This window comes from Dendrobates tinctorius, unplaced genomic scaffold, assembly GCF_039654945.1.
Source record: "Dendrobates tinctorius isolate UK_male_01 unplaced genomic scaffold, ASM3965494v1 ptg000028l, whole genome shotgun sequence".
NCBI lineage: Eukaryota > Metazoa > Chordata > Amphibia > Anura > Dendrobatidae > Dendrobates > Dendrobates tinctorius.
The window spans coordinates 3516252-3544176 of NW_027361696.1; the positions used below are offsets into that span (position 1 = coordinate 3516252).

Sequence of the window (27925 nt, forward strand, 5' to 3'; positions counted from 1 at the left end):
AGAAGCACTACAAGGCTCAGATTAGCAAAGACCAGACATGGCGAAACAGACAAGGCAGAGAACATAGGAAGTACTACAAGGCAAAGCATGGCAAGGACAAGACATGGCGAAAACAGGCAAAGGCAGAGAACATAGAAAGTACAAGTCAAAGCATAACAAGGACAAAACACGGCACGGGAGACAACACAAGATATGGCACGAGACTAGAGGCAGAATACAAGCACAGAGCGTGTGCAGAGACGCACTACAAGGCAGAGTGCAGGGGCACAGAATACAGGAAGCAACCGAGCAGACCAAGCAGCCATGCAGGGAAGCAACACGATACTCAGTCCCCGACCATAGGAAGGGGCGGTCTGATATAGCACCATAGCACTTGCACTTCCGGATCAGGACCAGGGAAGGACTTCCGGTTCAGATCTTCCAGGATCATAGAGAGCATTGCTAGATCAGACAGGGCTGGACCATAGAGAAGGTCACATGATCAGGGGCTCCAGAAACACTGAGAGGTTAGCTGGGTCAGACAGTGCTGGAACATAGGAAAGGTCACATGATCAGGGGCAGGACCACAGAGACAACCACAGCAGGCAGAGCAGAGACGGGCGTGCACACAGCAACGGCGTGCAGCCATGAGGTACGCGTGCGCCTACACACTGCTCCAAGAGTCACGCAGCACAGCAGTCATGAGGTGCGCAGGCACACTGCTCCAGGGATCTTGCAGCATAGCAGACATGAGGTGCACGTGCACACTGCTCCGGGTATCTTGCAGCATAGCAGACATGAGGTGTGCGTGCACACTGCTCCAGGGATCTTGCAGCATAGCAGACATGAGGTGCACGTGCACACTGCTCCGGGGATCTTGCAGCATAGCAGACATGAGGTGTGCGTGCACACTGCTTCAGGGATCTTGCAGCATAGCAGACATAGCGGGCATGACACTAGGTATCCGGTTTTGCTGCGTTTTCGGTGCAAAAACCTAAGGAAGGAAGTGGTTAGCACTGCAGCTTTGCAGCACGGGGGTCCTGGGTTCAAATCCCACCAAGGACAACATCTGCAAGGACTGGAGTTTGTATGTTCGCCTCTTGTTTGCATTTTTTTTTCTATGGTTTCCTCCCACCCTCCAAAGACTGATAGGGTATGTAGATTGTGAGCCCCAATGGGGACACTGATGACGTCAGTAAAGGGCTGTGCAATATCATGGTGCTACACAAGTGAGCACAATAAATTATAATTTTGATACTTGCACTGATTTAGACTTTTTATACATTTGATTATGTGGTGATTAAAGCAGATCTGTAACCATATGCCATAATACAGACTGCATACGTTACTAAATAGATCTGCCAGACCTGGGGAGGCTGGTGTACTTGCTGTGAAATCCATAGCCAACTTTGAATCGCCTTCTCTGCCCACCTAGCCGGATTAACAGTCCTTCAGTGTCCCCTCCATTCTGCTGCAGAAACCCTGCCCACCTTGCCTGATTGATAGTTTGTCAGTTTTCTCCCCATTGCTGCTGTGATCTCACACTGCTCAGTACAACTGGCGGAGACTTATTACAGTTGGAGTAACGCTCATTATAATATCAGGATTATACAAACATTCTGAAATGGATTTTCTCAGCAAGAACACCTGACTCATCAGGTTTAAGGAATAGCAATGTATGCAGCTTTGCATTGTGAAATTTGGTGACAAATCAGCTGTATAGTAACTGGCCTTTACTGTGAAACCTCATGTTTTTCCTCTCTTGCCCCCTCTGGAGACACTGCAGATATGTTTCGAGTAGTGATCCAGCAATAATAGGTACTAGTGTAGGCTATGGGCTTAGTTGAGCCATTGTTCATAAAAAGGAAGAACTCAAAACTCTGTGTGTGTGTGAAGTATCTTCTTAAAGGGAACCTGTCAGCTGTTTTGGCCGCTATAAGATGCGGCCGCTGCCTTTCAGGACTTATCTACAGCATTCTATAATGCTGTAGATAAGCCCCTGGACCCACCTGATCAAGAAAAATAACTTATTATACTCACCCGGGGACGGGGGGGTCTGATGCTGTCCGGTCCAATGGGTGTTGCAGGTCCGGGTTCGGCACCTCCCATCTTATTGTGACGCCGCCCTCCTGCTTTCTTCCTCCCTTCCATCACTGCACTTCTGTTGAGGGCAGAGCAAAGTACTGCAGTGCACAGGCGCCGGGAAAGGTCAGAGAGGCCCAGCGCCTGCGCAATGCAGTACTTTGCTCTGCCCTCAACAGGTCACAGAAGTATGCCTGCGCAGAAGTGCGATGCCAGGAGCAATGAATCAAGCAGGAGGATGGCGTTTCAAGAAAATGGGAGGCGCCGGACTAAGAATGCAACACCCATCAGACCAAACCGCCCTCCCGGGCGAGTATAATAAAACTTATTTTTCTTATCTTGCAGGTCGGATCGGGGGCTTATCTACAGCATTATAGAATGCTGTAGATGAGCCTTGAAAGGCAGCAGCCGCATCTTATAGTGGCCAAAACAGGTGACAGGTTCCCTTTAACCCCTTTCTGTCATGTGACGTACTATCCCGTCTATGTGCCCTGGGACTTAATTCCCAGGGACGGGATAGTACGTCACAGCGATCAGCGGCGCCCACGTGGTGAGCGCCGCTGATCGCGGCCGGGTGTCAGCTGATTATCACAGCTGACACCCGGCACAATGTGTCAGGGGCGGTCACGGATAGCGGTGTACCAGGGGGTTAAAGGGAAGCATTAGCAGGGAGGGGGCTCCCTCCGTGCTTCCCTGAGCCCCCCACAGCAGCGCAATGTGCAGCACTACTGCGGGGGGCTCCATCCCTGCAGGTCCCCGAATCCAAGATGGCGACGGGGACCTTCGGGGGCCTGCAGGGAGATGGCTTCCTCAGTGCCTGCAAAGCGCAGGCATGAGGAAAGCCTGTGCAGTGTCTGTGACAGATCGCTGATGTAATAAAGTTTAAAAAAAAAAAAAATGTAATCGCTAAATAAATATTCACTAATAAATTCATTTTTCGGAAATAAAGAAAAAAAACAAACAAAAGTATACATATTTGGTATCACCACATCCGTAACGACCCACCCTATAAAACTGTCCCACTAGTTAACCCCTTTAGCGAACCCCTTAAAAAATAAAAAACTAAGCAAAAATAATGATTTATTATCATACCGCCAAACAAAAAGTGCAATAACGCGCGATCAAAAAGACGCATATAAATATCAATGGTACTGCTGAAAACGTCATCTTGTCCCGCAAAAAACGAGCCACCATACAGCATCAGCAAAAAAATAAAAAAGTTATAGCTCGCAGAATAAAGCGATGCAAAAATAGTTTTCATTGCATAAAAGCGCCAAAACATAAAAAAGACCTAAATGAGGTATCGCTGTAACCGTACTGACCCGAAGAATAAAAGGGCTTTATCAATTTTACCGCATGCGGAACAGTGTAAACGCAGCCCCCAAAAGAAATTCATGAAACGCTGGTTTTTGTTCATTCTGCATCCCAAAAATCGGAATAAAAAGCGATCAAAAGATGTCACGTGCCCGAAAGTGATACCAATAAAAACGTAAACTCATCCCACAAAAAATAAGACCTCACATGACTCGGTGGGTCAAAATATGGAAAAATTATAGCTCTCAATATGTGGTGATGCAAAAACTATTTTTACAATAAAAAGCGTCTTTTAGCGAATGACAGCCGCCAAAAATAAAAACCCGCTATAAATAGTAAATCAAACCCCCCGCTATCACCCCCTTAGTTAGGGAAAAATAATAAAATTAAAAGAAAATGTATTTATTTCCATTTTCCCGTTAGGGTTAGGGTTAGGGCCAGGGCTAGGGATAGGGCTGAGATTAGGGTGAGGGGTGTGCTGGGGTTAGGGTTGGAGTTAGAATTGGGGTTTCCACTGTTTGGGCACATCAGGGGCTCTCCAAACGCAACATGGCATCTGATCTCAATTCCAGCCAATTCTGCGTTGAAAAAGTCAAACGGCGCTCCTTCCCTTCCAAGCTCTGCCATGCACCCCAACAGTGTTTTACCCCCACATATGGGGTATCAGCCTACTCAGGACAAATTGCAAAACAACTTTTGGGGTCCAATTCCTCCTGTTACCCTTAGGAAAATAAAAAATTGGGGGCAAAAATATCATTTTTGTGGAAAAAGCACGGGGGGGGTTCAAAGTGCTCACCACACATCTAGATAAGTTCCTGCGGGGTCTAGTTTCCAAAATGGTGTCATTTGTGGGGGGTTTCCACTGTTTTGGTACATCAGGGGTTTTCGCGACATGGTGTCCGATCTCAATTCCAGCCAAAAAAGTCCAATGGCACTGCTTCCCTTCTGAGCTCTGCCATGCGCCCAAATAGTCGTTTACACCCACATATGGGGTATCAGCGTACTCAGGACAAATTGCACAATAACTTTTAGGGTCCTGTTACCCTTGGAAAAATAAAAATTTATAAACTTCTGTGAAGCCCTTGTGGGTTCAAAGTTCACACCACATATCTAGACAAGTTCCTTGGGGGTTCTAGTTTCTAAAATGCAGTCATTTGTGGAGGGATTTCCACTGTTTAGGTACATCAGGGGCTCTCCAAACGTGACATGGCGTCCGATCTGAATTCCAGCCAATTTTGCATTGAAAAAGTCAAACGGCGCTCCTTACCTTCTGAGCTCTGCCATGCGCCGAAACAGTGGTTCCCCCCCAACATATCAGGTATCAGCATACTCAGGACAAACTGCACAATAACTTTTGCAGCCCAATTTCTCCTGTTACCCTTGGTAAAATAAAAAAAAAATTGAATCTGAATTATTTTTTTGGTGAAAAAAAGTGAAATATTTATTTTTTTTAAATATTCAAAAAATTCCTGTGACGCACCTGAAGGGTTAATAAACTTCTTGAATGTGGTTTTGAGCACCTTAAGGGGTGCAGTTTTTAGAATGGTGTCACTTTAGGGTATTTTCTATCATATAGACCCCTCAAAGTGGCTTCAAATGTGATGTGGTCGGTAAAAATAAAATGGTGTTGCAAAAAATGAGAAATTGCTGGTCAACTTTTAACCCTTAACTTCCTAACAAAAAAAAAATTTTGGTTCCAAAATTGTGCTGATGTAAAGTTAACATGTGGGAAATGTTACTTATTAAGTTTTTTGTGTGCCGTATCTCTGTGATTTAAGGGCATAAAAATTCAAAGTTGGAAAATTGCGAAATTTTAAATATTTTCGCCAAATTTCCGTTTTTTTCACAAATAAACGCAAGTTATTTGAATGAAATTTTACCACTAAGATGAAGTACAATATGTCACGAGAAAACAATGTCAGAATCACCAGGATTCATGGAAGAGTTTCAGAGTTATTACCTCATAAAGGGACAGTGGTCAGAATTGTAAAAATTGGCCTGGTCATGAACGTGCAAACCACCCTTGGGGGTTAAGGGGTTAAATTCTGCCTTTTATTTCTTTTGTTCCCCCATGTCAGGGGTGGGCAGTTAATTTTCCCGAGGGGCCACATGAGAGACCATGACTGTTGTGGAGGGCCGAACTAATAGCTTGTAATTAATTCTACTCAATATTAATTTATTAATATTAATTGTATCACTTAATATTGAGCATAATTAAGTATACGGACACCCCCCTATATATCTTTTAACCCCCCACAGCCCCTTATGTACAGCATGAGACTCCCACAGCCTAGTACATATGTGGCATGAAATCCAAACAGCCTCCCTATATACAACAAGAGCCCCACACAGCCTCCCTATATACAACAAGAGCCCCACACAGCCTCCCCCATGTACTGCATGAGCCCCAGTTTCCCCATGTACTGCATGAGGCCCCACACTGCCTCCACATAAACTGCATGAGCCCCACAGTCTCTCTACATACTGCATGAGGCCCCCACAGCCTCCCCATATCCTGATTGAGCCCGACACAGCCTCCTCATATATTGCAGGACAGTATACAGCCTTCCCATAGCCTCACCATGTGCAGTAGGACACCCCCATAGCCTCCCTGTGTGCAGCATGATACCCCCATAGCCTCCTTATTTGTTGCATATCACCCCCATAGAATCCCCATGTTCATAGACATGGAAAAAAAAAGAAAACCACCACATACTCACCTCGGTCCCGTTCCCAGGCCCTGCTTCTGCTTCTTCTGCTGTCTCTGATGTGCTGACTCTCCGGTGGTACACAGCTGACGCGATGAAATGACGTCATCATGTCAGCTGTTTCACACACTGATTGGTGGAGGAAGTGGCCGGAGGCCCCTCCTCCACCAATGCTGACTGTAGGAGAAGGCAAGCGAGTGGTCCTGGTGCGACCTCAGGTTTTCTACCCCACGGCTGTCTCGCTCCACAGGCTGCACTTTGCCCAGGTCTGCCCTATGTTGGTTACAGTCAGTGTCTACCTGTCTGTGGTTGCACATATAGAGCCTAACAGTGTGTACCTCTACATTGTGTTAAAAAAATAAAGCTTTTCCATTTTTAAAATGAATGCAGAATATAATGTGTAAATAATGTGTAAATATCACAATTCACATTGACTAACAAATTCATATTCAGCACTGGGTAAAACTCCAAACACTTTGAAACTTTCAAGACATTACCTTATTTTAAATTTAATTAAATGAATTTTTGGGCTAAAAATCAGTTATGCGATAGGAGTTCATTACACACTAAGGGCCCCGTCACATATAGCGATCTCGCTAGCCAGATCGCTGCTGCGTCACAAGTTTTGTGACACAACAGTGATCTCACCAGAGAGATCGCTGTGTGTGACACTGACCAGCGACCGGCCCCCCTGCTGGTATCGCTGATCGCTGTAGGAAAGCCCAGGACTTTTCTTGGGTCGCTGGTCTCCCGCTGGGATCAGCTGGTAACTAACGTACACATCGGGTATCCAAGGGACGTGCGTCCCTTAGAAACCCGATGTGTACGTTAGTTACCAGCTCCCTGCATCAGCGCACTGGTAACTAACGTACACAGCGACGCCACGCGCTCGGCGTCCCTGTGCTGATCGCTGGTGAAGCAACTTACCAGCGATCCTGAAACATTGATATCGTTGTCGGGATCGCTGATGAGTCGTTATAAAAGTAAGGGCCCAGTCACACATAAGTGTTTTTGTTTGATTGTACATTTAGTCTTTGATGTGTTCATAAATCAGCTGAGACGAGCTCAGAAAGACTTGCGTACTCACTGACAGATTCTCAGAGGACTCACTCTGCAGCCACCAATAGACAGTGAATTCCTGCATTGCAGATTTTTTTGGTAAAGTTCAATGACAATTTTTTTTTTAGACCCAAAGTATATGCAATTTAGTAAATGAAAAATTGTTCACAAAGGGGATAGCACCTTTAAAGGGAATCTGTCAGCAAGTATCTGACAGCTGTGGTTTGGATAGTTTTCTCTTCTGCAGCTGTAGCAGTGTTCTGAGCATTATGTGACCCTGCTCTCACCCCTGATTGGCAGCTTTCGGTGTATAACCCCGCCCACACTCCTGATTGACAGCTTTCTGTGTATAACCCCACCCACACCCCCTGATTTGCAGCTTTCTGTGTACACTGTGCACTGTCACCAAGCTGCTAATCTGTGCTGGGGATTGGGATAGCAAAGAGCAACTGACAAGTAGTGATAATCTGCTGATAAAACACTGATTTGAAACAAAAGCACACAGTCCAGTAAGTGACACAACCCCTGGAATCAAGGTCTCAACCCCTAGTTCATGCTGCTTTCAGATTGTGTAGGGAAGTAGACTGACCTATGGACCTGTCTGAAAAGGAACAGTAAATGTAAGATGTGTAGTAAATATACTTGACGTGAACTGGTGTATATGTATGGGGAAACAGCTAGAATTAGGAAGAGATGGTGCAGGACCGGGTTTTGGCCACTAGGGGGAGACAAAGAATAGCAGGAGAAGGAGACGTGCAGTACTGAGGTTTGGCCACTAGAGGGAGACAAATGGAAGCAGGGAAAGGACTTAGCAGCTAATGCTTAAGAAACTGCATAGTCATGGTGGGCGGAGTTACAGGGACTCGAGAGGGGAATTCCCAGCCAGAGGAATAAAACGGAGAGAGAGAGTCCAAAGGTTCCAATCCAGGAGGAGTTCAGCGCAGCTCAGCTGACTGAAGGAGGACAAGCACTGGAAGGGACTGGAAAGAGAGACAGTCAGGGGCGTGGCCCTGACAGGATAGCCGCAGGACAGAAGACGACCGGGGGTACCAGACGGACGGACTCGGACAGGTGAAGCGCTGTGGTGGTAGGCCTAGGGCAGCCACAGCAAGGGACATCACTATAGGAGAGAAAAGAAGGTGCAAGGTACCCGGGCCTGTATGTACGGAAGCTGTCATGTTGCTGTGGTCGTCGGGAGGACAGCCAATAAAGAGGACCTGTTGAGGGTACACCGGTTTCTGTCTCCAGTCTGTTCGCAGCGAAAAAGGGACCACCCCCAGTCGGCCCACGTTACTACAATTGGCGTAGTCGGCAGGATCATCACCTCCTAATACACCAACGCCAGCGGTGAGACCACACTGAAGATTAAAGGGACCTGGGCTCAGCAGATTGAAGACCGTGCCTGAAGTGCATTACAATTTGGAACCATGCTTGGAAATTGCCGGATTGGACTAAAAAGAACCCTGAAAGTGACTTTGGTGAATCAGCGCAATGGCGGCTGTCGAAGTGGAGGACTACAGAGCCAAAAGAGATTGCTGGGGTGAGCTATGCCGAGCCCACCCCTGGGGGGAGCAGTGTACATCCAGTGACAGCCGCCCGTTCCCCCTGATCGCTGACAAATGGGTGGAGGGGCCGGTCAGAGCCCCACCCTGGAGTGATACTGGTAAACAGGCTGGGTGCGGCTGCCTTGCACAACTAAGCTTCTGGACATCGGACACTATGCGACGCTGTAGCTGCCATGGCCTCGGACGCCTGGAGTGGAGGTAGCGTCAGGAGACCGAGGCCCGTCGGGTGACCTGCCCCACTTTCGGCCCCGGCTGCGGCCTATTCACCGGTACCCATGGTCGCCTCTGCTCCACTCTCGGCCCTGGCTGCGGCCTACTCACCGGTGCCCGCGGCCGCCTCTTCCCCGCTCTCGGCCCGGCTGCGGCCTACTCACCTGTACCCGCGGCCGCCTCTGCCCCGCTCTTGGCCCTGGCTGCGGCCTACTCACCTGTACCTGCGGCCGCCTCTGCCACGCTCTCAGCTCCGGTCGCGGCCTACTCGCCAGGCTCTGCGGCCTATACCGGGCCTTCTGTCTGGATCGCTGACGTCATCTTGCAGAAGAAGGCCAAAGAGCGAGAGGTCTGGGCGCTGCTGCACGAGAAGGGGGAGGCGGCAATATCTGTCCCTCGGTGTACCGGGCAGCTCGTGTACACGAATGTCGAGAAGGGCTATGATTTTATCAGAGAAGAGGAGACTGGCCACAAAGTGTACCTGAAAGCGGCCTCCATTAAGCATGGGCGGGCCTTGCGGATGGAAGACCGGGTATCCTTTTATAAAGAGTACTGCCCCCGCGGTTACTATGCTGTAACCGTAATTGTGTACCCCGAGGAGCATGGACCGCCGTAAGGGGGATATGGACTCCTGGGTCTCGGGCACTGAGGACACTCGGGGCACAGGAACAGCCAAGACATCCCGGGGACTCCACGGCTGTGAAGTTCCTTGCTGTTGGCGGAAAGATCGGCCATCAGGAGATGGCCCGGAGCACAGCTGAATATGGACTACTGGGACTGCTGTGCGCTGTTGCGCAGCATGGGGACTGTTCTGCGTCCCCTCGGGGTAAGAGACCCCATCTCCTGACGGCAGGGATGTGTGGGGGTGCTTCCCACAAAGGAAGGGGGCGCACCACTGTTTAAAATGTTGTTGATAAAGGTTTGAAACATTGCATCATGAAAAAAGTTTAATAATGATGCACAATTTAATAAGGTTGTAGAAATGGTGTCCGTGAAGAAACGGAGATTGTGACTAGTTTAAATGTTGTCTATATTAAAACTGGAAAATGTTCAACAGGTCCCGGGTACTAAATTGGAAGAAAATGCTTGTCATGACTGATTATACCTGAAGGTACAAGATGGTTTGTGGACTTGGAACAGACAGCGGTCCATAGGTCAGGTCCTTAGTAGCACAAATACCCCAAAAAGAAGGGGTGGAGCACACAGTGACCTGGTAGGCCAGAGCCTCGGTCGTGTTACCCTAAAGAGTTGCAAGCAATTTTGAAGGCAAGAAAAGTGTGGGAGAGCACCCACTGAGAACTCTGGGTGGTCCTACCCCAATGAAAGGAAAATTGTTGTAGAGGCGCACGCGCCTGCGAGTAGCCGTAAGCTACTCGGAGCAGGATTGCTCCCGGCTGTGTTCAGCATCCCACGTAGAGCTAAAAGGCTCTGCTCGACAGCCGGTCACACGGACAAAAAAGTGGGGAAGCTTAAAAAGGGAAAACGAAGGGGGATGAGATTGACGAGGATGACAATGGTAAAAGGAAGGGGGTATGTAGGGAAGTGGACTGACCTATGGACCTGTCTGAAAAGGAACAGTAAATGTAAGATGTGTAGTAAATATACTTGACGTGAACTGGTGTATATGTATGGGGAAACAGCTAGAATTAGGAAGAGATGGTGCAGGACCAGGTTTTGGCCACTAGGGGGAGACAAAGAATAGCAGGAGAAGGAGACAGTGCAGTACTGAGGTTTGGCAACTAGAGGGAGACAAAAGGAAGCAGGGAAAGGACTTAACGGCAGCTAATGCTTAATCATAGAATCGTAGAGTTGGAAGGGACCTCCTGGGCCATCTGGTCCAACCCCCTGCTCAAAGCAGGATTCGCTAAATCATCCCAGTCAGATGTCTGTCCAGCCTCTGTTTGAAGACTTCCATTGAAGGAGAACTCACCACTTCTCGTGGCAGCCTGTTCCACTCATTGATCACTCTAACTGTCAAAAAGTTTTTTCTAATATCTAATCTGTGTCTCCTCCCATTCAGTTTCATCCCATTGCTTCTAGTCTTTCCTTGTGCAAATGAGAATAAAGTTGATCCTTCTACAATGTGACAGCCCTTTAGATATTTGTAGACAGCTATTAAGTCTCCTCTCAGTCTTCTCTTTTGCAAACTAAACATTCCCAAATCCTGCAACCTTTCCTCATAAGACAGGGTTTGCAGACCGGTCACCATTCTGGTCGCTCTTTTCTGAACTTGCTCCAGTTTGTTGATGTCTTTTTTAAAATGTGGTGCCCAAAACTGGACACAATATTCCAGATGAGGTCTGACCAAAGAGGAGTAGAGGGAAATAATGACTTCACGTGATCTAGACTGTATGCTTCTGTTAATACATCCTAGAATTGCATTTGCCTTTTTTGCTGCTGCATCACACTGTTGACTCATATTCAGTCTGTGATCTATTAGTATACCCAAGTCTTTTTCACATGTGCTGTCACTTAGCCCTATTCCTCCCATTCTATATATGCTTTTTCCATTTTTATTGCCCAGATGTAGTACTTTGCATTTCTCCCTGTTAAAAACCATTCTGTTAGTTGCTGCCCACTTCTCCAGTTTATTTAAATCTTTTTGAATCCTCTCTCTCTCTTCTCTAGTATTAGCTATCCCTCCTAGCTTTGTGTCATCAGCAAATTTAATCAGTTTACCCTCAATTCCTTCATCTAAATCGTTGATAAAGATGTTGAACAATACAGGGCCCAGGACAGAGCCCTGTGGTACCCCACTTGAGACATTCTTCCAACTGGATGTGCAGCCATTTACGACCACTCTTTGGGTCCGATCACTAAGCCAGTTATGAATCCACCTAACAGTTGCCTTGTCCATTCCATACTTAATCATTTTTTCAATAAGGATTGTATGAGAGACTTTGTCAAATGCTTTGCTGAAGTCAAGATATACTATATCTACAGCATTTCCTTGATCCAACCAATCAGTGATACCGTCATAGAAGGAAATTAAGTTAGTCTGACATGACTTATTAGTTACAAACCCATGCTGACTCTGTTTAATCACTTCATTCTTATCCAGGTATTGACATACATGTTGTTTAATAATTTGTTCAAAGATCTTTCCTGGTATAGAAGTCAGACTCACCGGCCTATAGTTACCTGGGTCCACCTTCTTCCCCTTTTTGAAGATAGGAACAACATTTGCTCTTCTCCAGTCTTCTGGCACTTCTCCTGTTCTCCAAGAATTTTCAAAGATTATAGAGAGGGGTTCAAAAATTTCTTCTGCTATCTCCTTCAGTACTCTGGGGTGTAATTCATCTGGACCTGGAGACTTGAATTCATTTAGGCTAGCTAAGTGTTTCCTCACTATCTTTCTGTTTATAGATATCCTGGATTCTTCTATTCCCTTAATAGGACAGTGAATAACAGTTGATGTTACATTTCCTTTCTGAGAGAAAACAGATGCAAAATAGGAATTTAAAAGTTCAGCCTTCTCAACATCCTGTCTTACCATTTCATCATTTTCATCCTGTAAAAATCCTATAGCATCTTTGACTTTTCTTTTACTTTTGACATATCCCCAAAATCCTTTATTATTGCTTTTGACATCTCTTGCAAGCCTCAATTCATTTTCAGCTTTAGCTAATCTGATTTGTGCCCTGCAGGTTCTGCAGACAGCATTATATTCTTCTTTAGATATGCCTCCCTCTTTCCATTTTATAAACATTTTTTTCTTCCTTTTTAGCATGTGCTTAAGTTCTGTGTTCATCCATCCTGGTTTCCTTAACTGCTTCCTATTCTTCCCTCTTTTCGGAATTGTTAACAACTGTGCTTTGAGAATTTCATTTTTCAAGATTTCCCATCCTTCCTGGACATTTTTGTCTTTAAGGATATCCAGCCAATGGATCCCTCCAATTCTCTTTCTGAATCCCTTAAAATCTGCCTTTCTGAAATCTAACCTTGACGTCTGAGTCTTCACAGGTCTTCCGCCTCTAGTTATCCAAAATTCTAAAATAGCATGGTCGCTACCTCCTAGGGTCCCAGCCACTTTTACCTCCTCAACCATTTCCTCCCTGTTTATAAGGATTAGATCCAAGGTAGCAGTTCCCCTTGTTTTCTCCCTTACCTTTTGGAAGATAAAGTTGTCAGCAAGAGAGGATAAGAATTTCCTTGACCTGTTAGTTTTGCCTGAGAGAGATTCCCAACAAATGTCTGGATAGTTGAAATCTCCCATGACAACTATGTCATATTTTTTGGAGAACTTGGCCATTTGATGCATAAAGAGTTCATCCATAGCTTCAGCTTGCACAGGCGGCCTGTAGTAAATGCCTACAATGGTGTCCTTTCCATTGTTCTGTCCTTGTATTCTTACCCAAACAGTTTCCACAGAACTCCCAGTCTCTGAAGCTTCAATCTCTGTGCAGATATACGCGTTTCTAATAAACCACAGTCATGGTGGGCGGAGTTACGGGGACTCGAGAGGGGAATTCCCAGCCAGGGGAATAAAAGGGAGAGAGAGAGAGTCCAGGGGTTCCAGTCCAGGAGGAGATCAGCACAGTTCAGCTCGGAAGGAGACAAGAGACTGAAGGAGGACAAGCGCTGGAAGGGACTGGAAAGAGAGACAGTCAGGGGGGTGGCCCTGAGAGGATAGCCGCAGGACAGAAGACGGCCGGGGGTACCAGACGGATGGACTTGGACAGGCAAAGCACTGTGGTGGTAGGCATAGTGTAGCCACATTGATAGAACCGCGAGGGACAGTAAAGAATCCGCGTCTGTGAGTATGCTTAAACCTTCTTTCCTCCAGACGTAGAGGATGCCCCCTTGTCCCCTTCACAGGTCTAAGAGTAAAAAGATCATTAGAAAGGTCTTTGTACTGTCCCCGCATATATTTATACATTGTAATAAGATCACCCCTAAGCCTTCGATTCTCCAAGCTAAATAACCCCAAGTGTAATAACCTGTCTTGGTATTGCAGACGCCCTAGTTCCCTAATAACCTTGGTCGCTCTTCTCTGCACCCTCTCCGCTTCAGCTATGTCTTTCTTATACACCGGAGACCAGAACTGTACACTGTATTCTAAGTGTGGTCGCACTAGTGACTTATATAGAGGTAAAATTATGTTCTCCTCATGAGCATCTATGCCTCTTTTAATGCATCCCATTATTTTATTTGCCTTTGCAGCAGCTGCCTGACACTGGCCACTAAATGTGAGTTTGTCGTCCACCCATACACCCAGGTCTTTTTCAGTGACAGTTTTGCCCAGTGTTTTACAATTAAGCACATAATTATACATCTTGCTCGTTCTACCCAAGTGCATGACCTTACATTTATCCCCATTAAAGCTCATTTGCCATTTATCAGCCCAAGCTTCTAGTTTACATAATTATTATTTATTGTTATAGCGCCATTTATTCCATGGCGCTTTACATGTAAGGAGGGGTATATATAATAAAAACAAGTACAATAATGTTAAACAATACAAGTCTTAACTGGTACAGGAGGAGAGAGGACCCTGCCCGTGAAGGCTCTACGAGGGATGGGTGAGAATACAGTAGGCGAGGGTAGAGCTGGTCATGCAGCGGTTTGCTCGATCGGTGGTTAGTGCAGGTTATAGGTTTGTCGGAAGAGGTGGGTCTTCAGGCTCTTTTTGAAGGTTTCGATGGTAGGTGAGAGTCTGATATGTTGTGGTAGAGAGTTCCAGAGTAGGGGTGATGCGCGAGAGAAATCTTGCATGCGATTGTGAGAAGAGGAGATAAGAGGGGAGTAGAGAAGGAGATCTTGTGATGATCGGAGGTTGCGTGCAGGAAAGTAGCGGGAGACGAGGTTACAGATGTATGGAGGAGACAGGTTGTGGATGGCTTTGTATGTCATGGTTAGGGCATTGTACTGGAGTCTCTGGGCAATGGGGAGCCAGTGAAGGGATTGACAGAGTGGAGAAGTTGGGGAATAGTGGGGGGACAGGTGGATTAGTCGGGCAGCAGAGTTTAGAATAGATTGGAGGGGTGCGAGAGTGTTCGAGGGGAGGCCACAGAGCAGGAGGTTGCAGTAGTCAAGGCGAGAGATAATGAGGGCATGGACTAGGGTTATTGTAGATTTTTGGTTGAGGAATGAACGGATTCGTGAAATATTTTGAGTTGAAGTCAGCAGGCAGTGGAAAGGGCTTGGATATGTGGTTTGAAGGAGAGATCAGCGTCAAGGATTACCCCGAGGCAGCAAGCTTGTGGGACTGGGGAGAGTGGGCAGCCATTTACTGTAATGGTTAGGTTCGTTGGGGAGGGTCACGTGAGATGGGGGAAAGATGATGAATTTTGTTTTGTCCATGTTAGGTTTCAGAAATCTAGCGGAGAAGAAGGATGAAATAGTGGACAGACATTGAGGGATTCTGGTTAGTAGGGAGGTGATATCTGGTCCAGAGATGTAGATCCGTGTGTCATCAGCATAGAGATGATACAGAAAGCCATAGAGATTCTATAAGCTGTCCCAGGCCAAAGGTGTAAATGGAGAAGAGCAGGGGTCCTAGGACTGAACCTTGTGGGACCCCAACAGATAGGGGGCGAGGTGAGGAGGTGGTGTGTGAGTGGAAGACGCTGAGTGTCCTGTCTGTTATGTATGATGAGATCCAGGATAGGGCCAAGTCTGTGATGCCAAGGGATGAGAGGGTCTGTAATAATAGGGAATGGTCCACTGTGTCAAAGGCAGCTGACAGGTCCAAGAGGAGGAGGACAGAGTAGTGTCGCTTGCTCTTGGCGGTTAAGAGGTCATTGGTGACCTTAGTAAGGGCAGTTTCAGTGGAGTGGTGTGACTGAAAGCCAGACTGTATGCGGTCAAAGAGGGAGCAAGAAGAGAGATGGGAGGACAGTTCAAGGTAGACATGTTGTTCCAGTAGCTTGGAGGCTTAGGGGAGAAGTGATATAGGGTCGATAGCTAGATACAGAGGATGGGTCAAGAGAGGGCTTTTTGAGGATAGGTGTGATGGAGGCATGTTTAAAGCTTGAGGGGAAAACACCAGTTGTTAGTGATAGGTTGAAGAGATGGGTTTGGGTTGGGATTAAGACTGTGGTGAGGTTTGAGATGAAGTGGGATGGGATCGGGTCAAGTTCACAGGTAGTGAGATGTGATCTTGAGAGTAGAGTGAAGAGTCGATCTTCTGTAATGGTGGAGAAGTTGGTTTTGGAGGTGGAGGGCTGGGAAGTCGGGAGGAAGGGCTCTGGGGGTTGTTGACCAAAACTGTCTCTGATGTTATCAATCTTCTGCTTGAAAAATGAGGCAAAGTCTTCAGCTGAGATGAGTGAGGAGGGAGGAGAGAATTGAAGGTGTTTAATAACTGTTTTGGGTTGTGAGACAGGGAGGATATGAGATGAGAAGTAGGTTTGTTTAGCTGTGGCGAGTGTGGTCTTGAAAGTATTGAGGGACTATTTGATTGTGATGAAGTGCTCGTTGGAGTGGGATCTTTTCCATCTGTGCTCAGCAGCCCTGGAAGCTCGCCTCAGTTCTTTGGTCAGGCTGGTGTGCCAGGGCTGTCTGTTGATTTTGCAAGCTTTGGTATGTGTAAGTGGGGCAGCAGATTCCAAAGCTACAGCTATTGTGGTGTTATATAGAGCAGCAGCGTCATCTGCATTGTGTAAGGAACTTATATCTGTGAGAGGGAGGAGGGATTCAGAGAATGAGTGTAGGTCAAGGTGTTTAAGATTTCTGCGAGGGTGTGAAAGTTTGTGGGGTAGGGATTGTAGACATGGAGTGGAGAGGGAAGAGAATGTGAGAAGGTTGTGGTCAGAGAGAGGAAGAGGTGAGTTAGAGAGGTTAGATAGGAAGCACAGGCGGGTGAAGATGAGGTCCAGTGTGTGGCCATCTTTGTGGGTGGCTGTAGAAGACCATTGAGTGAGGCTGAAGGAGGAAGTGAGAGATAGAAGTTTAGTGGCAGCTGAGAGGGAAGTGTCAATGGTGATGTTGAAGTCGCCTATGATGATAGTAGGGATGTCCGCGGAAAGGAAATGAAGTAGCCAGGTGGTGAAGTGGTCAAAGAAGGTGGTGGCTGGCCCTGGGGGGCGGTAGATGACAGCCAGTTGGAGGTTGGAGGGGGAGTAGATGCGCACAGAGTGCACCTCAAAGGAAGGGAGGGTAACAGAGGGTGGCAGTGGGATTGGGGTGAAGGAGCAGGTATCTGACAGGAGAAAACCAACTCCTCCGCCATGTTTGCTGCTGGGGCGGGGGGTGTGAGAAAGGTGGAAGCCACCATATGAAAGTGCAGCAGGAGAGGCTGTGTCAGAAGGGGTGAGCCAGGTTTCGGTGATGGCGAGGAAGGAAAGTTTGGTAGTAACAAAAAGATCATGGATGTAGGAAAGCTTGGTGCAGACAGAGCGAGCGTTCCACAGAGCTCCTGTTAGTGGGACTGGGGAAGAGGGGGCTGGGTGAATGGGTATAAGGTTGGAGTGGTTACGGAAGGTTGTGATAGAGCGTGGATGGGAGGTAGAAATGACTGTGGTGAGGAGGACCAGGATTTGGAGAGATATCACCAGCAGTGAGAAGGAGCAGAGAAAGTGTTAGCAGGTGGGAGCAGGAGAGGGCATGAGGGGGCTGTCTGTGTTTGGAGACAGAGGATTGTATGTTAAGGAACAGATTTGAGGAGGATTGAAGAAGAGATGAACAGTTCCTTACTAGGAGTAGGGATTTGGGGAATTAGCAGAAAGTGAAGGATTATAGGGGTGAAAGTGAAAACAAACAAACATTGTTTACAGTGACTGTGTACAGTTACCTTCAGTTCCCTTCTGGTTCAATTCTGGTTTTAATTCTAAAATTTATCTTCACACTTCTAGGAATCACACTGCAGACTGAAGTCTATGCAGACTTGAGCTATGCAATATATGTACAACTAAGTGCATTTAGGTGTGAAGCAGAGAGGAGTGGTCTCTGCTCATCTTGGTCAGACAATTAAGAGTGGACCAGATGCATACAATGAAGCATTGAGTAAACAAGGTCATAAATAACACTGGGGTAAGCTGTGGTTAGCTGAAATGCATACCATGTGAATGCTATGTGCAGAGGCAAGTCTATGTTCAAAGCTGGGTGATGTACTATGTGCACTTCATAGACAGACAGCAAGAGAGCAGGAGCATAAATCCTCCTGTAATATAACATTGTCCTCCTCTGTATTGATTACAATACAGAGGTTAGCGTCATCTGCAAATATTGAAATTCTATTCTCTATGCCCCCTACAAGGTCATTAATAAATATGTTAAAAAGAAGTGGGCCCAAAACTGACCCCTGTGGTACCCCACTGCTAACCGTGACCCAGTCCGAGTGTGCTCCATTAATAACCACCCTTTGTTTCCTATCCCTGAGCCAGTTCTTAACCCACCTACACATATTTTCCCCTTTCCCCAAGTAGGATTTTTATAGGGGCCAAGTCCTCTTTGTGAATGTCTAAATAGTTACATTTCATTTTATGGAGGGGGAACTTGCCTCCTTTTAGTGCTGAAATCAGTAAAAGAATGACAGAACTCCCAATATCTGCATCACAAGTGATGAGAAGATCTCTGAATAAGTAGTGACAATGTAAATTCAGAAAGCATACACATCTTTAGCCACCGCTGTGCGTGTAACTTTCTGATGTATCCATGTCGTAGTGGAAGACTAAACGGTCCAGATGGATCCAAGGGTTTGTAAGCACAATCGATTTAGTTAAGTTATTAAATGTATCATTGCAGAAAAAAATGGAGCAAACTGCACAATTGTGACCACCTAAACCAACAGTGACCTATAGGACATAATGGTGTCTGCATCCTTCCTGTGTTGGGTAGGGAAATGTCCAGTTAGTGATGAGCGAGAATACTCAGATGAAACATCAGCAGGCAGAGATGCTTACCTGCCGGCAAGCTGCAGCGGACCCAATAAGATGGCACAGCTGCAAAAATACCTGATGAGGCAGCCAGTCTCCAATCAGGACATGGCCGCTTGGTATGATAATGCACAAAACTAGAATCTGTATGTGGCAGTGTTCACACTGAAAATACAAAGCATCCGGCTGAACCTATTAGTGACGCCCATACTATTAGATCAGGCGGGCCAGCCAGTCCTAAAAAATGCATCCCGTGTGAACAGAGGCCACAGTTTGCGCAGTCATCTGGGCCCAGCTGCACCCTGAAAAAATATACAGTGCAAAAAACACGTGGCGACATACTGTATGTGAGGTATTAGTTGATATTATGGCCACAATACGTAGACTCGTAACCTCCGTCACAGATCCCCAATTTTTTTCGAGTCCCTACTCTAACAAGAAAAACACCAAAAGAGACTAAGTTAGATTAGTATGGGCGTCACTAATCGGTTCAGCCGGATGCTTTGTATTTTCAGTGTGAACACTGCCACATACAGATTCTATTTTTGTGAATTATCATACCATGCGGCCATGTCCTGATTGGAGGCTGGCTGCCTCATCAGGTGTTTTTGCACCTGTGCCATCTTTATGGGTCCGCTACAGCTTGTCAGTGCATTTGTTCTGTGACCTGGGCAGGTAAGCATCTCTGCCTGCCTGCTGGTGTTATCTCTAACTTAAGTCTTTTTTGGTGTTTTTCTTGTTCGAGTGATCTCTAAGTATTTTGGCGTGCTTGGAGATTTAGTTTTCATTGCCTAAGCTGCATGATTTGCTACTGCTAGACAGGCTGAATACATGTGGAGATTCCCTAACAAACAGGTATTCCACACATGTATTCAGGCTGGCCAGCAGCCGCAAGTCATGCAGCTGAGGCGACGAAAACTAAATCTCCGTGCACGCCAAAATACTCGGAGGACACCCGAGCATGCTCAGAAAAACCCGAGCAACGAGTGTACTCACTCATCACTAGTCCGGATCAGAGGAAGTGGGCGATAAGCCGCACGTTGAGCTCTGTTCATACTGTCAGGTGAAGTTTATCTGTGAAGCTCAGTCAAGAATGTTCTGTGGTGACTGGCTTCCAGGAGGAATAACCCTTTCACCTCAGGAATCTGCCCCATCTTCTGCTCTTTCACCCTGTATGTGTGTTTGCTGATTAGCAGTAGGTGTCCTGTACTAGTTGATTTAATTGATTTTCACTCTTGCATCAATGGATATAATTAGCAAAAGCAAACATTTGGGACATAGCTGTATGTTCCAAAATAGATACCTTGCATCAAAAGGTTAAACTCTGCAATTGAAGTGGAAACCTTTCTTTTGTTCTTCTCCAGCACAACCCATCCTGATGTAATAACACAAAACATACATAAAACATGAAGATCTGAACTGCAGCCATGTATATCCATCTGGGGGGATGGGTAGCGGTAAAGGTCTCTTGGGTCAATGGGGGCAGATACTTTTGTGGGAATCCTTATCCATTTATGCCATTCCCCTCATCGCTGCTCTCTGTGGAGCCTTCTGGGGGGGAGTAGTGAGTGAAGGGGTTAATCACATTGCTAGAGACAGAGGATGGGGAATGTCAGAGCAGTAGAGACTGGAATCACAGAGCAGAAGAGACTCTGCAGACTTCCATCTGAGACACTTCTGCATCCCAAACTTATTTTGTGAAGGGCACCGCTGGCACCTGCTGAAGTGTGGGCACCGCTGGCACCTGCTGAAGTGTGGGCACCGCTGGCACCTGCTGAAGTGTGGGCACCGCTGGCACCTGCTGAAGTGTGGGCACCGCTGGCACCTGCTGATGTGAGGGCACCGCTGCCACCTGCTGATGTGAGGGCACTGTTGGTTCCCATAAGGCTGGGTGAGGACAGATTTCATTAACTCTTTGTACGCTGTAATCAAGGCTGTGGTCCTGTGTGTGATGTATCTGGGATCCGTGAACTTGCCTATAGATGATACGCTGTGTGATAACACTGGAAGGATTTCCGTGTATATGATAATAATGTGTATCATATAGATGTGTACATATTTACAGTATATCACCTAGTAATGTAAATGCTGAAAAATCAAATAAGGTGCAGATGTGTAAGTGAAGAATTATATAATAAAATCCCACTCCTGTTCTGTTAGGTAGAGTTCCCAACTTCTTCAGGAATGGTGACACAATTTGTCATCCTGATGGGACCAGTAGCAGGAAAGTTTTGGTACTTATTTCAGGTTGGCTTGCTAGTGTAAATTACTTTTTCTGTTTACTTTTGGTAAATCTCAGTATAAGGCTAAGTGCACACGTACTTTTTTGCCCTTCGGATTTTTCCGCTCAGAATTGAAGAAATCCGCAGGTCAAATGTCCTGCATTTTTCCTGCGGATTTCTTCCTTTTTTATTGCAGTTTTCTTGCGTTTTTTGTGCGGTTTTCCCCTGTGGATTTCCCCATGCGGATTTGGAGAATGGAGCAGGTGGAAAACCGCACAAAAGAAGTGACATGCTGCATATTTTGTATCGCAAGAAAACCACGCGGAAAAATCCGCAGCGTCTGCACAGTGTTTCTTTTTTTTAAATTGATTTACATGCTACTGTACATCACAATGCGGATATGCAGCGTTTCTGCGCGGTAAAATCAGCTGCGGATCCGCTGGAAATCTGCATTGTGTGCACATGGCCTTAATCTATTCTTTGGGTGCATGGGTGGCGAGGATGGGTTATCACATTTTTAGTGACGATTTCAGATTATGTCACTGCTTCTATGAAGATGATTTAGACAGATGGGTGTTCATTTCCAGTACTCAGATGACAACTTGGTATCAAGTAATGGGAACTCTTGTCGGTTTCAGTGAATTTCTTCCGTATTTAATAGACATTTCAAAAGATAATTATTACACAGCGTGATCCTTGTGTTGTATAGAACTGGCAATGAAATGCTTCTTCTGCCCACAGAGTGGTCGTCTCCAGGACTTTGTGGAGCTAACCCAGTAACGTGTCTGAGGAGTTGGGTACGATTTGAGGATACGATCTCCTGTGATGGAGCATAACCACAGAATAGATCAGATCTGATGTCCAGAAGAGTAAAGGTATGTGCACACGTTGCGGATTTTTCCGCCTGGATTTGGCTAAATCCGCAGGTAAAATGACCTGCGTTTTACCTGCAGATTTCCCCTGTGTTTTGACACCTGCGGATTCCTATAACGGAGCAGGTGTCAAAACGCTGCGGATCCGCACAAGAGAATTGACATGCTGCGGATTTAAATCCGCAGAAAATCCGCAGCATGTGCACAGCGGTTTTAATTTCTCATTGACTTTAATGGTACTGTACAACGCAGCAGAATCTGCAACGTGTGCACAGACCCTTTAAGGCTATGTCCACGTGTGACAGGAAGAAATCCATTTTGATTGGTAACATTTTGTCATGTATTTGCTGCAAAGTTCCAGGTATTACATGGGGATTTTGTTGCAGATTTGATCCAGATTTCATCCAACTTATTGCAAAGAGTGAAATCCAAAGCGAAAATCTGCAGGAAGAATTGACGTGCAGCAGATTTAGAACCTGCATGCCAATTTCTGCTTAGAAATGTCTTTGCAGAGTGGAGATAAAACTATTCAAAACCTTGTTCAGGTTACCATTAGCAATACACTGTGGATATTCTTCCCGCAAATCCAGAGCGAGAATCTGCAGCATATCCTCTGTGTGTGAACATGCCCTAATGCTGGACGCATCTGTAATTTGCTGGAATTTTCCTTATCTTGTTCAGTGTCAGTGGATTTGTTGGGGATTGCCGAGACTAGATGGAGAAGACTTACTACAGAGATGTTTAGTCATAGGTCATAATGCAAAGTGTTGGTGCTTATATTGCTTGCAAGTTGATTTCCCTTGTGTTAAGGTGACGGTACAAATACCCTCCTTACTCAGTCATTTATTTCCGTATGGATTTTCTTTCATCAGTGACATTCATTGCTCACAGCTGTACATCATTGTCTCTGATAACCTGTAGTTCCATGGTATATAACATATACATCATGTACGATAAAGCATTAAACCTCTGCTGGCTGTAATCTGTGTTGTGTAGTCCAGGCCTGACTTCTGTTTTAATTCTTCAAATATAGGATGACATTTTACCATTTCAAACATCTCTAGGTTTTTCATATTCATCCAGAATATAAATGGAAAGCTGGGGTTATAAAGTAATAATGGTGATGGATCCATTTCTTAGTTGTGGAGAGCATGCTCGCTGCCGTCCTGTTACCATCCATCAATTGTGAATGTTCTCAGCTGACATCGGCACACCTGATAATCCAGAAATAAATCCTAATATGTGAAATGCATCTTCCTGTCGCCTATACATTATATGTATATTATATGTCCATAAAGGTATTGTGCAGCATCGTTTTCTTCCATTGATGTGCCTGTGTTCCAGGCAGGACCTGGAAACTGCTTTACTGGCCAGAGTGCTTCATCTTCAGTATACATAAAACTTTATTTGTCTCCCTGTCACAGGTGAGTGGTGTGAGAACTGGAATTTCATAAATTTGGGGACTCTGCTACAAAATGTAAAACCAAAAGTGTGACGCCTTTTGTAGGTATGTTCTGCGCTCCGTAGGAATTTAATGCCCCTATAGAGCAGCTACTGCTGTTATTACATTACTTACTGAATGACTTTGTGCTTTGCACCCTTTTCTCCACCTCTTATTGGATTCCTGACTTATATTTTTTTTTTTGTGCAGGGGAAATGCAGTTATGTCTGACATCTGAGCAGTGACGGCTTCAGTATACACAGATGATGTGGTTGTTAGTCAGCGCTCACAATAGAGGCCCCCATAGACGTGGTGTCCCCAGCAGCCTTCTCCACATACTTGGGAAAACTTGGCAGATCACTCCTGTGTAGTCTTGTGTCATGAGTCTTATATTGGCGGCAAACAAAAGGAGCCGCCATTGTAATTCAACAGGCCAGATCCTTCTTTCCCACCCCACATCATCTGCCGGGTAGAGAGGCCCCATAAACTGGTTGGGGCCTTTATTATATTGGTTTCATAGACTGTTTTGTTTTTAATAACACTGCAGTGTTTCATGGAGTTTTTTGAGCCAAAGCCAGAATTGGATCAATCAAGCGGAGAAGTATAAATCCTTCCTTTATACATCCTTCCTTTTGTATCTAATTCTAGCAATGGTTTGCAAAACTGGCAGAGAAATTGCTTTGCTTTTACAAAAAAAACACCCTGTATAAAGTCCCCCTTAGTCTGTTGTTTACTGGGCCTGATAAATATAATTATTTCGTATTTAACTTGAGTTGGATTAGCTTGTCATACGTTGATTTCAATGAGTCTTTTGTTTTCTCATCCAGCAGCAACATACCCATCATGGCAAGAGACTCAAGAGTTTCCATGGACCAGGACCTTACAGTTGATATAATTCCCAGGGAGCCTAAAAAGTTACCCAAACAGGCTCGAGAAGACTCGGGCTTGAATGTCAACCGCTCCCATCAGTTCTACGAGCACAGAAAGCCGCGGCAGAGGTACATGGAGAAAGATGGCAAGTGCAATGTTCACCATGGCAATGTGAAAGAGACCTACAGATACTTCAGTGACCTCTTCACCACCCTAGTGGACCTCAAGTGGCATTTCAGCCTGTTCATCTTTACCCTGGCATACACGGTCACGTGGCTATTTTTTGGAGTTATTTGGTGGTTGATTGCTTACATCAGAGGAGATCTTGAACATGTAGGTGATAAAAGCTGGGTCCCTTGTGTGGAAAATCTTAACGGCTTTGTGTCTGCTTTTCTCTTTTCCATTGAAACTGAAACCACCATTGGCTACGGATTCCGGGTGATAACGGAGAAGTGTCCAGAAGGAATCATCTTGTTGTTAATTCAAGCCATTCTGGGCTCCATTGTTAATGCCTTAATGGTTGGTTGCATGTTTGTAAAGATAAGCCAACCCAAGAAACGGGCAGAGACCCTCATGTTCTCTAATAACGCAGTCATTTCCCTCAGGGATGGACAAATGTGTCTGATGTTTCGTGTAGGAGATCTCCGCAGTTCACATATTGTGGAAGCCTCCATCAGAGCTAAACTTATCAAATCCAAGCAGACGAAGGAAGGAGAATTTATCCCGCTCAATCAGACGGACATCAATGTTGGCTTTGACACCGGGGACGACCGCCTCTTCCTCGTCTCCCCACTGATCATTTCACATGATATCAATGAGAAGAGCCCATTTTGGGAACTGTCTCGTTCTCAGCTGGAATCAGAAAACTTTGAAATTGTCGTCATATTAGAAGGCATGGTGGAAGCGACGGGTAAGTTGTGTGTGTTCTGCTGTAAAATAGTCAGTGTCCAAACATAAAACACAGGATTATGGATGAGGCTGTTGAAAAATCATGGTGGAAATGAATAAGTAGTATTTCTTTTATTGATTGCATTGAACGATCACATGACACCACATTCAGGCCTTAGATTAGGGGGATATTTATATATCTAGGTTTTAGTACTATGTATTGGTATATACATCCTCTCATCATTTGTCAGTTGGTATATAGTTTGGTATTTAGATGGAAACATGAAGCCTGTAAATATGACCCTATGTGGCCTAGCAGCGTCTTATAGAGACCAGTAGTAATCTTACAGCATTTACCATTTGTGGTGTATAAAACACGATGTGAATTACCAGTCCGTGTGGATTCCGGCACATAAATCTGTTCAGAGCTGTCTGTCGGGAGACATTGTGGTTTTCTCATTTTCTACCTGGCTCCACACTTATCTGCCGGCAGCCCTGAATTCTGGGGATTCTGTAGGTTTCTTTATGTTGCGGGGTATATTTCCCTCAGAGTGTAATCCTTCTGTCCACTGAGGTGTCTTATAGGGCGCTTGTTCCTGTCCCAATCTCACACACTCAGAACAGGGTAGACACCAGTAGTAATTCATGTACGCTTGACCTTGGATTGGTTTTCCATTTTTTTGGTTATATATGATTGATTGTTCATACTGACAAGTGTTACTACAAAGCAATCATTTAATTATTATTTTGCATGATGTGTTATCTCCTCATGTCTGTTTTTTTTTTTTTGTTTTTTTTTTGGGGGTGGGGGGGGTGTAAGGGGAAGTTTGTTATCTATCAAACTAATGCCAACCAGGATTTCTTGGCTCGTACTAATGCCACGCTCAACTGTATCAGTGACATTGGGACATTATTACTATACAAGTGGCTCTCGGCAATTACTACTTTATGAGGGGGGACTGAGGACATTATTACATTTTTAGGGGGCAGTTTAGACCGACGGTTGTGTGGAGTAGTTGCAGGAACCCGTGTCCAGATCATAGATTTCATCCAATTAGAGACAAAAGTCTAACGAGTTACTAGTATGTCAGTCTTTGCTGGACTCTGACTCTAGTATGGAAGCCGTAAATCCCTTTCTGATTGTAGGACCTCCTGTTCATTCATGATCTCTTTAGTGTCACACCCCTCATAATATCACAAAACCAACATTGACCCCTGCATGAATCAGTAACGCTTTCTCCATCGTGATTATTGTTGGACAGAACTTGACACTTAATGACTAAAGTTCTGTACAGCTCGTGGCTTCATAAACGCTTCGTCTGATGGCAAAGGTTTGACGGGAGCTAATTGAGGAAGATTCTAAGTCTTTTGTTGACCAACGACATATTTGTGGGGTCACACATGCTTACTTATATTGGAGACGTTGGACCCTTGTTACTAAGATCAGTGGCTGTCTTAGCAGGCTGACCCCAACAATTATACATTCCTCATCTCTCCTGTGGATTGATGGTCTATTTGTGGAACACCCCCTTTATACTATCAGACTGTATCACTTTTAACTAGAGAATGAGGGGTGAAAGCTTGGTCTATTAGCAGTCCCCCCTGATTGTGTAGGAGGTGACCAATGGCTCTGCACCTTCCTGCATCAGACCCAGCTGGGCAGTGGGTACATCCTACGACATAATCGCCCCCTTCCCCTTTGACTTACCAACCTTATATACATCTGACATTATTTTGTATCCTGATAATATTGTGGCTGATACATACTGCCCATCGCTTGGCACCTGATGTAATTCTTGGTCATGGTCTCCATTATTTTCCATTACTTCGTCAATATTTTTCCATCCTTGTTCCTGCAATAATTGTGACTTGGGTACAAATGTGAACTATACAATGTGTCAACGGTGATTCTCCTATAGCTTTGTTTGGCACAAGAACCTATAAATCATTATTTGACCCCTGTGACTCTCAGGTTAGCTCTAAAACTAACTTTATTCCCTGTTTCATGGGACATTAAGCAGGACAATAAATAACACAGGCCATTCAGTAGCACAGGAGCTGTAGACTGAAAGCTTTAACCCCTTGATTACAGACAGAAAACTGCCATGGCTGACAGACATTAAAGAGATTTTTGTGCATTACCACTTTCATGTTTTTTTTTTCTGATCCTTGTAGGAATGACTTGCCAAGCACGCTGCTCCTATGTGGATACAGAGGTTTTATGGGGACATCGGTTCACCCCAGTCCTTACCCTGGAAAAAGGATTTTACGAAGTGGATTATACAACCTTTCATAATACTTATGAGACCCCCACACCCACCTGTAGTGCCAAAGAGCTGGAGGAATTACAAAGAGAGGAACATCTCGTCCACCCACTCTACACTTTGCATAGGAACAAAGGTTCGCAGAATGGTGCCCCCAGTTCGGAGGATGGCAACATCGGGGCAATATCAGATTAAACTGAGAGAAACTAGATGACTTTATTACTTGTCTCCTTCTACGAGAGATATGATCTGATTTCTGGGATTAGATCCTGTCGATATCTGTCCAGATGAATGGAGAATTATTAAGTCTGCTCTGCACTAATATGAAGAACAGAGAGAAGCGTCGGGTCTTTTCTGCTTCACAGAAAGTAGGATACAACCAGCCAGCCTGTATCAGGTAACATGGTCAATGGTGAAGCAGAAAACTAATTATAACCGGGGAGACATCCTAATATTTCTTTTTTTTACACTGAGCGGAATAGTCTAGTTTTTTACGTCACTTGTGAGCACTCACAAATGCTGTATTGTGGTCCAGATATCTACAGTATGCAGGAACAGTGGGTTGTGTATATTGGGGTAATGTTCACTAATATTGTAAGCACCGTAATAGATTAAATAAATTACAAAAATGAA

The 27925-nt window shown here is 45.4% G+C and overlaps 2 protein-coding genes across 22 annotated transcripts in view; one reads left to right on the forward strand and one right to left on the reverse strand.

Annotated features, from left to right (window-relative positions):
- The window catches only part of KCNJ1 (potassium inwardly rectifying channel subfamily J member 1), a 95445-nt gene extending 75015 nt beyond the window's left edge, over nucleotides 1-20430 (reverse strand). The window contains exons 1-2 of one of the 3 annotated variants that reach the window (XM_073569999.1): nucleotides 17652-17759; nucleotides 4643-4754 (exon numbers count right to left, since the gene is read on the reverse strand). The gene's annotated coding sequence lies outside the window, so the exon portion shown is untranslated. Of the gene's footprint in view, nucleotides 1-4642; nucleotides 4755-17651; nucleotides 17784-19731 lie in introns of those variants that run through there. The other 2 variants (XM_073570001.1, XM_073570000.1) reach the window with 2 other exon arrangements.
- Nucleotides 609-27925, forward strand: KCNJ5 (potassium inwardly rectifying channel subfamily J member 5). Of its 19 annotated transcripts, none has more exons than XM_073569978.1 (7): nucleotides 19283-19410; nucleotides 20439-20626; nucleotides 20896-20982; nucleotides 21699-21754; nucleotides 23174-23253; nucleotides 24098-25050; nucleotides 27204-27925. In XM_073569978.1, exons 1-7 carry the CDS (start codon nucleotides 19298-19300, stop codon nucleotides 27485-27487), a joined length of 1761 nt encoding a protein of 586 aa, XP_073426079.1. In that variant the 5' UTR covers nucleotides 19283-19297; the 3' UTR covers nucleotides 27488-27925. The 19 variants fall into 19 exon arrangements, with proteins under 19 accessions (XP_073426090.1, XP_073426089.1, XP_073426082.1 ...); XM_073569979.1 differs by having other exon boundaries at nucleotides 24101-25050; XM_073569980.1 differs by lacking the exon at nucleotides 20896-20982.